Source organism: Delphinapterus leucas, chromosome 3, assembly GCF_059928025.1.
Source record: "Delphinapterus leucas isolate spDelLeu-1000000601 "Yukka" chromosome 3, BTC_Dleu_Yukka2, whole genome shotgun sequence".
Taxonomy (NCBI): domain Eukaryota; kingdom Metazoa; phylum Chordata; class Mammalia; order Artiodactyla; family Monodontidae; genus Delphinapterus; species Delphinapterus leucas.
This window is the reverse complement of record NC_143131.1, coordinates 137,419,449-137,435,064: the sequence shown is the minus strand read 5'-3', so window position 1 is coordinate 137,435,064 and position 15,616 is coordinate 137,419,449. Positions and strand designations below refer to the sequence as shown.

Sequence of the window (15,616 nt, the reverse complement as noted above, 5' to 3'; positions counted from 1 at the left end):
GAAATCTGCAAATGCCAAAAACAATGTTAGGTTTTTGATTTAGAGGATGATGCTTATGAAGGTAGAATCTTAAATTTCCATTTCTGTCTAGGTCTGTAATTTGTTTCTCCTTGTACAACAGACCAAGGCCTTTTTCTAAATTAGTCAACACAAAAATATGTCCTATTAATTTCAGGAGGAAGACAATCAGGTATGCATGAATAAATCAATAGAAAACAGCTTAATTCATGGTAACAAATATAAAAAGTATGTCTTAATATGGTAAGCTATGAACACAATGTTTATATTTGAAATTAGGACATTTAAATTCACATAACTTTAAAAAGGAGCAGCTGGAATAATCTATATGGAATATGCACTCAGGGGCTCCCCTGGTGGCGCAGTGGTTGAGAATCTGCCTGCCAATGCAGGGGACACGGGTTCAAGCCCTGGTCTGGGAAGATCCCACATGCCGCGGAGCAACTAGGCCCGTGAGCCACAATCACTGAGCCTGCGCATCTGGAGCCTGTGCTCCGCAACAAGAGAGGCCGCGATAGTGAGAGGCCTGCGCACCGCAATGAGGAGCGGCCCCCACTTGCCACAACTAGAGAAAGCCCTCACACAGAAACGAAGACCCAACACAGCCAAAAATAAATAAATTAATTTTTAGAAAAATTAAAAAAAAATACGCACTCAGCATTGCAGAGGGTTTGTATTAACCTATAGCCACCCATGAGACAGATCTGGTCTGGAAATATGTTTGACTTACCCCACATGGTTTTTTAAATCACCTTCAATTAATACCATTAAAAATTGTGATATTTGATATAAAAATACTATAGATTTTTAGTTTCTCTTGAAAAAAACTGAAGTCCTGACCACATTAGGTCCCATGCATACTTGATAATTATAACTAATACTACTAGGCACTACTACTTATTGAATGCTAAGTGTTAGGTATCATTCTAAGCATTTTACCTTTTTTTTTTTTTAAAATACATACAGTATGACTGTGAGGCAGATCTTTTGTCCACATTGGTTATCTGTGAGAGCTGCTCCCCTGAGAAATTCAGTAATTTCTTAAAATATGTAGCTGGTAAATGATGGAGTTGGGATTTGAACCCAGGCCTGACACCAAAACCCAGTCCCTTATTCACTGATGAAGCCAGTTCAAAATATTTAATTACTGAACATGGAATTAGTCATATCCACTCTGGTCACTTTTCTGCATTTTTGAGAAGCTAATCTTTCCCATGTGATACTTTAAATATGAAACATATTTCTTAAAAGAAACATTATGCCTATTAAGTATTTTCTTCTTTTTTAATAACTGTTACTTATTTTTCATAAGGGAATTAAGCAAATAATTTGCTTATCCAATTTGAATCTAATTTGCTTTAAATTGATAAAATCCATTTATATTTATGTATTGTACTAGAATACCAATTATAATTTTCTCTAGTAAATGAAAACACTTCATTTAATTTTCTGAATATCATTTCTAGACAAGTGTTGAAAGCTTCTAAATCATATACACCAGAATTTAAACTCTGGAAGGGTCACTCAAAATTATTTTCAAGTGCATCTTACCAGAAGTTGTCTTCACTACTTCAGTGGTATTTCTCAGTCCAACAAATGAAAATTGATAAAGCCTCCAAGATCTTGTGTCACCCACTTCAACAGAACTACGCTTCCATTGATAGACAATTTCTTCACGTGGATAGCCATCTGCCATGAGATAAGAAAGCACACATTTTAAATGATTAAAAATGAACATATGTGGCAACCACCTTCTATGAACAAGACACTGAGGGAGATACCAAGAGAGATAGTTTTCACTTCGATGAGGATCTTGGACTAAAAAGCATTACCATACGGAAAATCAATACAATTTCCCATATCCTAATGGGAAATTAGATTTAAAAACCATGAGGTCAAAATTACCCATGAAAAGCACTTAAATTGCATAGAAGGTACACTATACATGGTTTTGTATATACTATACACATACTTTACATTGTCTGGGGTAAGATATAAAAAGTAGCCAGTATATAGTACATATGCAAGATATTGTTTATGGTGAAACCGAGTCAACAGGGCAAGATTTTGAGAGTCATGCAGAAAACAGAAAATAATGGAAGAAGAGCAGACTCAAATCCCTCCCCAGGGCATGTCCTTGGAATAGAAGATGATTGGGAAAAATTACCTCAACTATTTACATTATTCTCTCTCTCAATTTGTTGAGGCTTCATTTTAATATACACAGAAATCTGCAACTAAAAGCAGTAAGTAGAAATGCCAAGGGGAAGATACCAATGAGAACTATGTAGATTCCTTACAGCTCAGTTAGGTTCAGCCAAAACAACAGAAAGCATTCATGAAAGAAATATTACACTGATAATATAATGATTATCAGTACCTTTTCCTAGCCATAATATCCTAGAAAGCTTTCTCAATTTTTCTTCTAAATTATTCATTTACTTATGGGGATGATGATCATACTTATTTCATGGAATTGATGGTCAATATATATTTGCTGAATGCATAAACATTATTTTATAAGTAAGCTGCAGAATAAACTCAAGTAAGATAGATAGATAAATAATAAAACTAGAAATCTTCTCAATTGTTTGTCTTCTAATAATGCTGTGGAAAGGTAATTTTGATTATGGAGGCTGATTGACTTCTTGGAATAAAATCCCTTGTTTCCTTTTTTTCCTTTCTTTTGGTCCAACTCTTTGTCCACTATATTTTATTAATAAGAAGAAAGAAAAAAGAAAGCCGAATCCCCAGATTGCTATTGAGTGGTGGTAGCACGCTGGTAGGGCTGGATGTGGTGAAAACTGAGAATACGAATGATAATATTAAGGAACTTCCTATGGAGAACATGTTGGTGATTGAATTGTTTTAATAGCAATAAGTAATATTAAGTTGATTTTGGGTTCAGAAGACAATTGTCAATCAGGAATCTGATGGCATAGAAATCACTATTTCTTAAGGTTTAGCTGACTCAGTAGAGGAGTAGTCCCAGTTGGAAAATTAAAAGAAAAGAAATCCAATCTTCTAAACCTTAGGTAAGCTTTCACTAAAAAATATTCTATTCTTGGATGAAGTAGAACATATGAAATAAGATCTATAATGGAAATTTTTCTCAATATATATAATATACAGTGAAGTTTTCCTTCGGTTCTCTCTGGAAATGATGTTTATTGAAAACAGGTGATTGGTTTTCTCATCTTTTTTCTTTCTTTTTTTGAAAGTATTGTTATTATGATTTAGTTGGTTCTTAGGAGCCTCCATCACTCTCTGGCTGGGAAATTTTACCTATATTAAAAACTTAAGACTCATAGCCAGTTTTTCATTCTACCCAATATGCACAATTTACAGTCCAAAAATAAGAAGGAGGTGAGCAATCTAACACAAATGCAGAACAAATAGTGAGGCAAACGTAGGGGAAACTGAGGCTTCTTTTCGATTCAGACAGAAAATAGCTGCGAAGGTTACTAAAGCTTAATTTGTATTAGAATCATCATGCTCTTCTTGCTATAGTCTATTATCTGATGATAATAATAATTAATAAAATAATAGAGCTTTTGATTAAATCTTATTATGTGTGATGTAGTGTACCAACCATTTTACATATATCAACAAAACAATATTGAGGTGAGGCAGGTATTATAATTTCTATTGGGCACCTGTGTTATGAACTCATTGAGAGATTTAGTAATTTGCTCAAGTCTTTAGTGATGGAGTTGGGATTTGAATTGGACCCACATGACACCCAAAATCAGCCTTTTGCTCACTGGTAGATAACTAGTTTTAGGCATTACTAGAACTCCAGGTGGAAGAGGTAATTTTCAATTTTGTTATCTTTATAGATATATAAAACTGGAATGAACAAGCAACATTGTTGGATCTCTGTGTGTCCTGATATGTAAAGGGAGAAAACAACTAGCAAATGTACTGCTACTCTCTTCTGGACCCGCGGAGGGGGTGGAGATGTATAATGCACATTTACCTCTTTCTACTGAGGCCAGGACAAGCTTTACAATCCTTCTCAACAAAGGGCTCCAGGAAACAACTGCCAGTTTATTAAAAGTTTATGCCTCAATGAAATCTATTCGTAATTCCTGATAAAATAGATCCTTTTTTTATGACGAAAGAGATTGTCAAAATCTTCAAAGTCAACAACACTGCTTAATGCAATTTTGCATTCTGTTTAAGTCTCCCAATTAACTGATATTGCAATCAGAAAGACTAAGTGGTGAGAGGGGATGCAGAATATAGAATGAGTATTACTTACAACTGGAGAATTCCAAGGGGCAGGAGTGTTCATCCATTGGAAAATTGTGCAACTGTAATTGGCACTCAGCATCAATTGTCAACCTAAATAGGAAGATATGAAACATGAATAGAAAGATTTTAGACTGTTTTAAAAAATGTACATTAGCACAATTTCTAGTGACCATTTGTTTTTATTCCTGGAGAGTATGTCACACATTCTTATTGATAACAAAAGGTGATCCTCACTGAAGACATTCACCAAGTCCAGGAGAAAATTGTTTAAGGCTTAATGTAGTCCTTTTACTTTCACAGACTAAACAATAGGATCTCGTTGACCTGCAACTCGATTTTCTCAATATTTATTATCCCATAATGTTTTTGGCAAATTAATCGCACACATGAGATTGCTCAGTGAATGCACTTAACTTACTGAATAGAACAAACTGTTTTAAGAACTTAAACTCATTCACTGCATGTAAATGAATGCAGATAATTCTCAGATCTTATCTGCTAATTAAAGCAGAACTTTCTCTTTATAAGTACTTGTTAGCTGTTAGCTTTAAATTACTATATGTGAGTTTAAAAATACCTATGTTTCACAATGGAGTATTATGCATTCTTACAAAGGAACACTATAAAGGCATTATATAGGATGTTAAAGAGTAGAAGAATATCTAATAGCAATCAAGAAATGTTAAATACATATACACAGACATATCAGAAAAATGTTTGCCAATGAGTCTCAATTGTTTTGCATCTGAGGTGCTTACTAAACATACAGATTTTCTTTCCCAGTAGAGCCTGGGACTCTAGGAGGGAGAAAATTTAAAGGAGTCCTAGATGTTTTGACAACCTTTGGGGAAGTATGAGTATATTGTTAAATTGTAATGGTGATGGGTTGATGATTTTTTAAATTTCATATTTGTTAGCTATATTTCTTACAATTACAGATATCAATCAAAGTAATAAAAGTTGTTTTATAAACATTTTATATTAAAAGTTAAGAATAAATTTTAATTGGGAAGATTTTATTTTTCTATGGTATAATAGAGCAATTACTGATCTTAAGATATAATTAATAATCATTGGGCCCTTAATTGTCTGCATGGCACTGAGTAAGGTGAATTTTTCTCTCATTTAATAAGAGTTATTATGGCTTTATTGTACTTGGACTTGTCCAAAGCCACAAATCTAGTGGCATAGTTGAGATTTGAACCCAAGATTATGTCTCCAAAGCTAGAGGTTTTAATCACTGTCACTCAGTGATTATATGCTCTTCCAAAGAAAAGATTAGTTTTATTCATAAGTGAAATTATAATTAATTTAGATATTTTATTAGTATCATTTCTCCAAATTAAACTGGAATGGTTAAAATTGAAGATAATGTAGATTGCAGATAGGTACATAGATATATATCTATGTGTATACACACATATTCATAACTCATTATAGATAAGCAACTCATTATAGACAAACAACATATTCATAACTCATTATAGATAAGATAATGCTTATCATTATAGATAAGAATAAAATCATCTCTCTATATAGATTGGCAAACTCATTCAAATCTTGAATGAATCTTATGAGAGATATTTTTGAGCTGGGGTCCATAATTTAATATTGTACAGTGACTCTGCAAGTTAATACAAGTGGAAAAATGACTATAGTATTATGAGAACGATAAAGGAACTTGAGATAGTGTGACTTTACTTAATACTTCAAAAGTTAGACTGAGCTCTTATTTAGCAGACAAAATTTGATTTCCACTAGAGTCTAATTCCAGTCATTACCTTACATCTAATTTAATAAAACCCATGATGAAATCAAAATATATGCAATGAATTTCTTTTGTAATTGTGGCTCTTTTTTCTAGTAACTGATATAACTCTGATGATAAAGGCTTTGGATCCAGTTTAAAGTATTATATTTTATATCTTGAATATTACCTATGGCATAAAATATATGTTAGAAAGGCATTTAACATGAACCATTTTGAAGCTACAAGTTCCTGGATAGTAAGACCTAGAAGAATCATACTATTCATAACTATTATTGAAAATATATACAAATAATTTAAATATCTGCTGTGCTTACTTTTTTATTAGGCTCATGTCCCTGTGAGAAAACAGAGTTCTCACATCAGTCAAAGAAAATGTTATACCTATGTCCTTTGAAAAAGTTCATTGATAACAGAAAAAAAACTAATTTTGTATCATCACGTACTATTTTGATCAAGCATGCCAACCCTGATTTAGGCTTGACATCTTTCGTTCTTTCTGTTTTAAGAGAACATGACTGATCTTTGCTTTATTCCCAGCAATTACTCCTTTCCTTTTCCAAAAGAATACCTTAAAGTGTAGAGCACTCGACCATCATTCCAAATTCTCAGCATCCTATTGGGGGTGGTTATCCAGTGTGCATCGGCCTTTTTGGAATTTCTGAAGAAAGTGTCTGGAATCCAGATTTTCCCCACCATGTTGCTATTCAATCGGAGGACTTTAATGGTGCTGTTAAATTTCAGACGTCTGTCATACCATGTTTGGGCAAAAAATATATCAATTGTATATTCCTGTTTTAAAGAAAAAGATGAAATGGAACATCTTTTATATAGTAGGATTGTATTGTAGAGCGTTTGTGTGTATTTATCACATATGTTCTCATTGCCAAAACAAAGCAAACCTACTTTGGCTTTGAATAGTCCAAAAGAAAGCAGAAGCTTGGCTAAGGAGACTCACCCATCTTTTGTAGACAATACATTATGAAAAAATAGACCTAAGTGAATTCTGGTAAAAGATCATAGCCCTGACACAGTTGTTTGCATTAGGTATTTATGGAGCAGTTTCTCATGTTATTTTGGGCCAGCTAATTCTTTGTCACGGGGGCTGTCTTGTGTAATTTAGGATGTTTACTACCATTCCTAGCGTCTACCTACTAGGTGCCAGTAGCACCAAAAACAAACCCCACCCCCAAGTTGTGACAACTAATAATATCTCCAGACATTGCCAGTTGTCTCTTGAGGAGATCAGTTACTCAGGTTCAAAAACCACTGCTACAGAGTAAAAGAAAGTCCAGAACCGTTCTCAAAACAGTTCTAAACCAGAGCTCTGGAAGCTAAGCTGCCTCACCTCACAATGAAGTGAGGATCCTAGAGAATCTATCTTGTTAGGTAGTATGAAGATAGAAAAGGGGAACACGCTATACACAAAAAGCACTTTGTGCCCTGTCTGGCAGACAGCAAACATCCAAAGTAAGGTAACTATTTTTAGTTTTTACTATTACAGTTGTTGTCTTCTTTTTATAAACAAGAGGAAATGCACCAATTAAAAGACAATCTTTACTACTGTACTAATCTCTATCACAGAACATATTTAAAAAGTGCTATGATGACAAGTGACTCTGTAATAATTATACCCTCATGTACGTATATATCACTAAAGTGGCAACTTTAATCAAAGAAAAGAAAGTGTGATGTGAATTAGTCCTGGGATCATAACACCCAAGATCTAATTTGCCTATCATATTTAGATATTATTTAGCATGATTTTATAATTCTATTTTAATCATGTCTGTAAATGAGAAAATTAAAGAACAAACCCTTGGTGTTCTTAGAACATGACCCCCAGTGTTCTTAGAATATGAGAGTTGGGGGATGGGAGTCATTCACATTTCCTAGTCTAATCCCCTCAACCCACCACCACGTATGATGAAGAATACAAAAAATCAGGATGAGACTATAATCTTCTTCCTTTGACGAATTTGCATTGTTCTGGATTATATCCTTGCACTCCTGCCCCTGTATCTCACTGTAATTCACTACATTGTCACTGGAGTAAGTCATATCACTTTGTTTACTGGTTAATTGCATATTTGCAGTCCACAAGTAATGAGAGGGGAACTTCTTCTATGAAATTCTTTATCAACTAATCAGTGATGTGCCAATAGGTAGAGTAGCTCAATAATTTCTGATCCACATTTTGGCAAGCATACACACACAAACAAAAGGTTTAAAATTCTTTAAACCAGCATTTCATAAACTGTGATCCTGGGACAGTAGTTCTGGGCACTAGTATTCCTGAAACTGTAAGTTCTGTGTTTAAATAAACTACATATATAGCTGATTCTTCTTAGATATTTACAACTTGCATCAGAATTTTAGTTGTAAAGAAGTAACATGTTAGCATTTGTTTAATAGTGAAACAAGCAAACTTACTTGCATGGAGTATGCAGGTGGTGGTATACTTTTTTTTAATCAGCCCAGTTGAAAGCAATAAACGTTTTTCATCTCTCTGACTCAGCAGAGCATCCTTATTGCTTGCTTGGCAAACACTATTTTAAAGTTACAGTATCACTATGTTATGTTATGTTATGTTATGTTATGTTATGTTATGTTATGTTATGTTATGTTATGTTATGTTCTACTCTATTCTATATAGGCTCCAATCTAATTTCTTATTTCAGATTTGGATAGAAAGCTTTATAAAAGAACAAAGTTACATTTATTGTTAAATCTAATGCACTATTTCTTCTGAGAAACAATTCTGATTTGAAGCAAACTATGACCTCTTCACACCTTGAATATTCTAAAAAGTAGTAGAGCACTATATTTTATTTTGTAGTAAGCAGGACCTACCAAATAAGCAGTGAGTGTTGAATTTTAAGATTATAGCATTTACCCAAGGTAATTTTATACATATGATCACATTTAATTTTTGTAACAAATCATTTAAAATAATTATCTTTATATTACAAGGGAGAAAAAAGGATCTGAAAGATTCTCTCTCCCTTCCAAATTTTTTTTGTTGGTATAGCCCTTGCTATTTCCGTGTTACCACATTTCCTCTCTAATATGTTAATAAAATAGACAACCAAATAGAAACTTACCATATTGATAGCATTCACTGGACCAATGCTATTCACATACATGTCTGTGTGAATTAATGTTGGTTTCACTGTAAAGAGAACCATAGAAATATGTGCATAAGGAGAAGCATAATATTTTAATGCTTAGTCCTTTTTATTCTAGAAAGAGATTTATTTATTTTGCTACATTAGAAGTGCTTTATTCACAGCTAACTTGTTGCTAGTGACTAATTTGCTACATTTAGCTATTTATTTTCAAAGAAGTATCTTAAGCACATAAATACAATAACAAAGCATAGCAGAGTTTTGAAACTGATTATCTTTTTAAGACCATATAAAAATGAATAAATAAGAAAACACTGCTCAGATTTTCTTCATCCATCTCTCAGATATCCTGAATTTTATTATTTTTCCTTTAAGTTCTAGAATTGATTTGGGCATTCTAACTTGACTGGGCCCATATAGAAAAAAATAGCTACTTAGTGATCTAGAAATTAATAAGCATTAGAAACATGGAGACATAAAAAGCAAAAAGTATTATGAATTGTTTTTGAAACATTCCTCCCTGTTGATTCCTTTTATGACCACTTTATCCTCATTCACCTCTAGCCAATACAAAATCAATCTTCCTCAATGATTTAATGAATTCTGTGACTCATCAAATAATATGAGGAAACCATATGGAAATCCAATACACACCTATTCGTCAAAGAGGACTGATATTAAAAATCATGTAGTATTACATCCATGGCCTAATGAATATGCTCCATTTTCATTTAACATTTAATGAACGAGGATTCATAATACCATTCATTCTGGGCTTCAATTCAACAAGTACATTTCTCTCATCTTTATCCATTTTCCTTGAAGTGCCATGCTGTAAGTCTCTGTGATGCACTGGATTCTTCACTCCTCCCTGCATCTGTACCCTTGCCTTCACATCAGTGAGGCTACTTCTCTGCCTCTGAACTTTGAGCCTGACCATTTGACTTGCATTGGCCAATAATATATGGACGAAAGCATTAAGCCTTATGAGTTTCTATTTTCTCTCTTGTTCTTTGCTATTGTCATGAGAAGGATACTTCTAGCTAGTCTGCTGGTCCCAGGAGTGGAATGAGAGTACAGCTTTCTTAAATGAGCAGCTCCAACCTGGCTGAGCTTAGATTATACCACCCCCCGCAAAGTGCTAAATAAATGCTTATTACTGTATACCACTGAAATGTTGTGGTTGTCTGTTACACAGCTATAGATAAGCAGTATGTCCTTTCTTTTTTTTAAATTAGTTTTTATTGGAGTATAGTTGATTTACAATGTTGTGTTAGTTTCAGGTGTACCACATATACATATATCCACTCGTTTTTAGATTCTATGCCCATGTAGTTCATTACAGATTACTGAGTTCCCTATGCTATATAGTAGGTTCTTATTAGTTATCTATTTTATATATAGTAGTATGTGCTTGTTTGTTTTTGATGTTTCTTCAAAAAGAAGTTGTCACTTTTCTTCTATAGTCTTTGTCTGAGATGTATAGGAAAATTTAAATTTCTATCTCTCAAGCTAACTTGAAAATCATCTTTCTTCATTTTGAACTTATCAGTGCCCTGTCTACCCCCAGACCTGAATGCTGTTTATACATTCTTTATTTTTACAGTGTTTAGTAAAAGTATCATTTAGATCCTTCTGGTTATTGAAATGGGCTGATGCTTTCTCCTCATGTGGTAGACTTGCTTTTATCTAACACACATCACAAAAGGTTTTAACATACCTCCTATATCAGGTCGAAGTTTATTATCATATCCTTCCAGGAGGTTGTTTAAGATGACAGTGACATCACCCTCCGGAACCTTTGGAGTCAAGACCCATGTTTTGTTAGAAGCATAATCTTCATAGTCATCATCAGATTTTTGGCTAGTGAGGCTAAGAAAACAAAATATTGGTCAAGAAATATAGACTCCATCCAAGTTGCTTTTACTCACAGACCACTGGTAGGAAAGGAGAAATGAAACAGGATGACAGGAATGAGTCACACTGGATTACAGTGAAGATTCTCAGCTGAGGGTTAGTCTAGCTAATTAAATTTCACAGATGTAGATTAAAATCTATTAAAGTATACTCTTCAGTTTTCCAGAATGCTCTGTCCTCCCATCTATAAGTATACGATGTTTTACCAGTTACTTTTGCCTTTTCCATAGTTGATGTTCTTCCTGTCCACCTGCCCAACTTTACAAAGGACTTATAAAAAAACAAACACGGGCTTCCCTGGTGGCGCAGTGGTTGAGAATCTGCCAACTAATGCAGGGGACACGGGTTCGAGCCCTGGTCTGGGAAGATCCCACATGCCGCGGAGCAACTAGGCCCGTGAGCCACATCTACTGAGCCTGCGCTCCGCAACAAGAGAGGCCCGTGCACCGCGATGAAGAGTGGCCCCCGCTTGCCACAACTAGAGAAAGCACTCGCACAGAAATGAAGACCCAACACAGCCAAAAATAAAAATAAATAAATTAAAAGAAGGCTCCACATTAAAAAAAAAACAACAACTCTGGCCTGAATCATGAAAAAAAAACCACAACTATTTTTGTGAAAGCAATGCTTAAATGATCATAATGTAGTCTAGGAGTTCAGGCATAAGGTCTACTTCTTCCTCCTTTGAGAAGTTAACTTGCTCCAACCTATTAATGAAAGTAAGAGACTGGTAATTAGATTCACTCCCACAAACTGCCAGACAAGTCTCTCCCCCCTCAACTGAACTACTAAGGAGAGGCTGAGTCTTGCTGCCTTTCCTTCCTCCAGGGTGTGTGTATGTGTTTTTTTGTTTTTTTTTTTTTTTTCCCTCACTTGCACTGAAAGCAAGGGCGGTTCATTTATCTTTGATTGTTAAGAACCTGGTACTATGAAGAAAGATGTAGCTGTAGACTTTAAACCACTCTTTATTACAGCAAAAGCTCCTAAGCTAGAAACTCACACTAATGGTTAATGTACTACAATCATAGAAGTGAAATGACCTATTTTGAATAATCAGAAAGTGACACGATAGTCTATGATTCAGTTTTCTATGCCAAAACCTATCAGAAAAGCCACAATTGGACCAGAAACTAAGGCTGATGTTGGAAGCATACTGGAATTCCTATAGTTTGCTTCTCCCCTGCCCCAAACTCCATCCTCCTCCCCTCCACACACAAAATGATTATATTTGCCAGATCTAGGGGCAATGTAAAACCTTGCAAAAGCTGCCATTTTAATTTTTATCAATATTCAGTAAATACTGGTTACTTTTGTTGCTTATGGTGAAATAAAAAAATACAAAATAAAGTTTCTCATCCCATTTCTCATCTTCAGTTTATTTTCTTGAAGATATGGTAAGAAAGAATCTTGTCAGAAATCAAATCACTGCCACAGTACCCCGAACATGTATCATATTCTCACATCATATATTACACTCAATTATACTCATTTGTCAAGATAGATAAATATATACATATATAACATATGTATATGTATAGATAAATAGATAAATGACTAAATATGGTAGGAGAAAGCTGATTATGTGATTAATCTGGTTTGAGAATGAGGATGGGAGATGAAATTTTAAAAGTAATCACTGGCATGAATCAACTAAGTAAGCAAGTAATCTTTTTATTCCTTTAAAGCTTTATGAATAGGAAACATAAAAACTGAGTCACACATTTGCATAAAACCTGACATAGCCAGTCTTATATCTTGCACTTCAGTTAACATAAGAACTTTAAACAAAATTTGAATTTCATAGAGCACCCCTAGAGGGTATGTATGATGGGCTGGACAAAGCTTCAACCAGCTCTCAAAGAGAATTACTTCAATGCAGGCAGAGAGCAGTTGTCTGATACGAAAATTCCTCTTAAGCCTCAATTCATCATTTCTCTAGAGCACTGATGAACTCTGTGTAATAGAGTTCTAATCCTATGACCTAAATCTTACTACTTCTTCCTCCTTTGAGAAGTTAACTTGCTCCAACCTATTAATGAAAGTAAGAGACTGATAATTAGATTCACTCCCACAAACTGCCAGACTGGCATGAATCAACTTAGTAAGCAAGTAATCAATTCATCATTTCTCTAGAGCACTGATGAACTCTGTGTAATAGAGTTCTAATCCTATGACCTAAACCTTACTACTTTAAGAAGAAAAAAAAAGTTATCTGACAAAGAAATTTTCAAATCCCCCTAATAACTCATTGAGAAAAGAATGTAGTTGCCCCACTGGATGTTGGATGTCATCATTATGAAATTTTATCACTGTTTAATTTGTTCAGGCAAAAGTGCCTTTTCAAAAAAATCTCAACTTCTTCCTTTCTCTCCGTCTCTGTCCTTCCCCTTCCCCCTTCCCTCTTTCCCTCTCTGATAAAAGCATCCTATTAAAGTTTCTTCAAGGAAAGGGAAGATATATTAAACAGTTTGGTATGCTTGTTCATTGTACTTCCTCATACTAACAAATAAATAATCCAAGTGTGATGGTGCCATGTTACCATTATTACTATTTTCTGGCAGACCAGGAGGGAAAATACATTATGTGAAAAGAAAAGGGATACTTCTGGGACTTCCCTGTTGGTGCAGTGAATAAGACTCCATGCTCCCAGTGCAGGGGACCCGGGTTTGATCCCTGGTCAGAGAACTAGATCCCACATGCTTGCTGCAACTAAGAGTTTGCATGTCACAACTAAGGAGCCCACATGCCACAACTAAGGCGCTGGAAAGCTGCAACTAATTTCCTACTTTAGTTCTTCTGACTCTGAATCTCTCTGTTGTAAATTAGATTATTAATTTTAATTTTCATCTTTACATTTTTATGCATGATTTGAATTTATGCATGATTACAAACATGTAATGAGTTCATGTTTATAATCAGAAACAAAAATCAATTTTATTTAAGAATAAAGAAGCTTTTAAAAACAAACAAATACTGAAGAGATGTGCAGTGAGAGGTTGCTCGCAATTAGAAGATTTTACTTGAATTTTGCTACATATTTTGGATATTTGTCACTGTGAAGATTAATCATGCAGTTTATACAATTTTAATCCAGGTATTTCATATTTTCACGGATTCAATAAGCTCTGAGTTTTGTAAGAAGAAAAATCTAGTCACTGTACTCTCCTAGGGTAGTATAACAGCAAACATCTGGGTGAGAAACAAAAATATTTGTCTTTTCATTTGGATTTCTTCAAATCCATTGGTGTTTGGTATCATAAACACAGAATTTCTCTGCCTACAATCTTTTCTTCTCTCCAACTCCTAAACCAATATTGGGCATGGCTTATTCCTTCTAAGTTTTCAATTTTCAACATAAGAATCACCTTCTGAATAGGAGTAGAGGTCATTCCTGTTCTATCTACCTTTGTCACCAACCTGACCCTTTATATGTTCTAGCCAGTCCTTTGATTCATAGCATTTGTTACAATGTATGTTTACTGACTTGCTTATTGTCTGTTTCCATTACTAAACTATAAATTCCATGAATGCATGGAATTTACAATTAAAATTTGTGAAAAGAATCTTTTTTTTTTTGCTACTTTTTCTAAGGTAAATAATATTACCAACAACGGCTATTGTTAAATATTTACCATGTTCTACGGATAACTTTAAGGACTTCACATACATTCTCCCACTTAATCTTTAAAACACTGATATTCCTACAATTATTTCCACTTTGCAAATGAAGAAAAACGATGATATTTACCAATAGTCATTTTAGTTTGCCAAAACCAAAATGTTTAACCATTATGCTGCTAGGCTTTGAAAAAAGAATTGGGACCAAAGAATCTGTGACTGTACATTCATCAGAAAAATAAGATCATCTAAAACAAATGGCTGCTCAAGCTAATTTTCCCTTAGGACAATAAATTAGTTTATGCCTGAGTTCAATAAAAGTAAGGCACCTTCAGCACAAAGTTAATAACATTCAAATTTCATAAACTTGCCATTGCAGATACCAATGATTTGATCTCCCCACACTGAGGAATAGAAGCAGAGCTTGTAATTTAACTTAACGGATGTGTTCAGCTGCCTCACTTAAACTCTTTCATGACTTGGAAAGCAATGCACACTGCAAGGGTAAGGCATAAGCTAGTTCATTTCAAAGAATGTCTTCCAGGCACAGCAAAAGGTGGACTTTGGTATAAAGTATAGGAACAGCTATGCTAGGTGAGTATATATCCTCGGAGGGCACAGGGGACTTACAATCTGATCATGGGAGGAGGAGACTTCCTCTGTACTGTCCTGGAGGACCAGGGATTCCTGAGAAACACTGTGGTTTAGTGAGTAGGAGCATTGGGGCACAAGTTACTCTTTCATACACAGCCTTTAGTGGCCTATGGGATTCTATTATCTCCTATTAAGGACATGTAAGAACCTATGCAGAACTTGTTGGGAAGGGTGCTCTATGCACAGGTGAGTATGTCAGCGTGTACATGCACAGAGGGTAGAGGGCAGGGGGGGTAAATTCTAACTATCGATTCTG

At 34.5% G+C, this 15,616-nt stretch overlaps 1 protein-coding gene across 2 annotated transcripts in view; it reads right to left on the bottom strand.

The window, feature by feature from the left end:
* GABRG2 (gamma-aminobutyric acid type A receptor subunit gamma2) overlaps positions 1 to 15,616 on the bottom strand; it is a 116,506-nt gene that overhangs the window by 76,735 nt on the left and 24,155 nt on the right. The window contains exons 2-6 of one of the 2 annotated variants that reach the window (XM_089909635.1): positions 10,892 to 11,043; positions 9,148 to 9,215; positions 6,615 to 6,835; positions 4,283 to 4,365; positions 1,570 to 1,707 (exon numbers count right to left, since the gene is read on the bottom strand). In XM_089909635.1, the coding sequence (XP_089765761.1) occupies positions 1,570 to 1,707; positions 4,283 to 4,365; positions 6,615 to 6,835; positions 9,148 to 9,215; positions 10,892 to 11,043 (662 nt within the window). Of the gene's footprint in view, positions 1 to 1,569; positions 1,708 to 4,282; positions 4,366 to 6,614; positions 6,836 to 9,147; positions 9,216 to 10,891; positions 11,044 to 15,616 lie in introns of those variants that run through there. The other variant, XM_022595160.2, reaches the window with a different exon arrangement.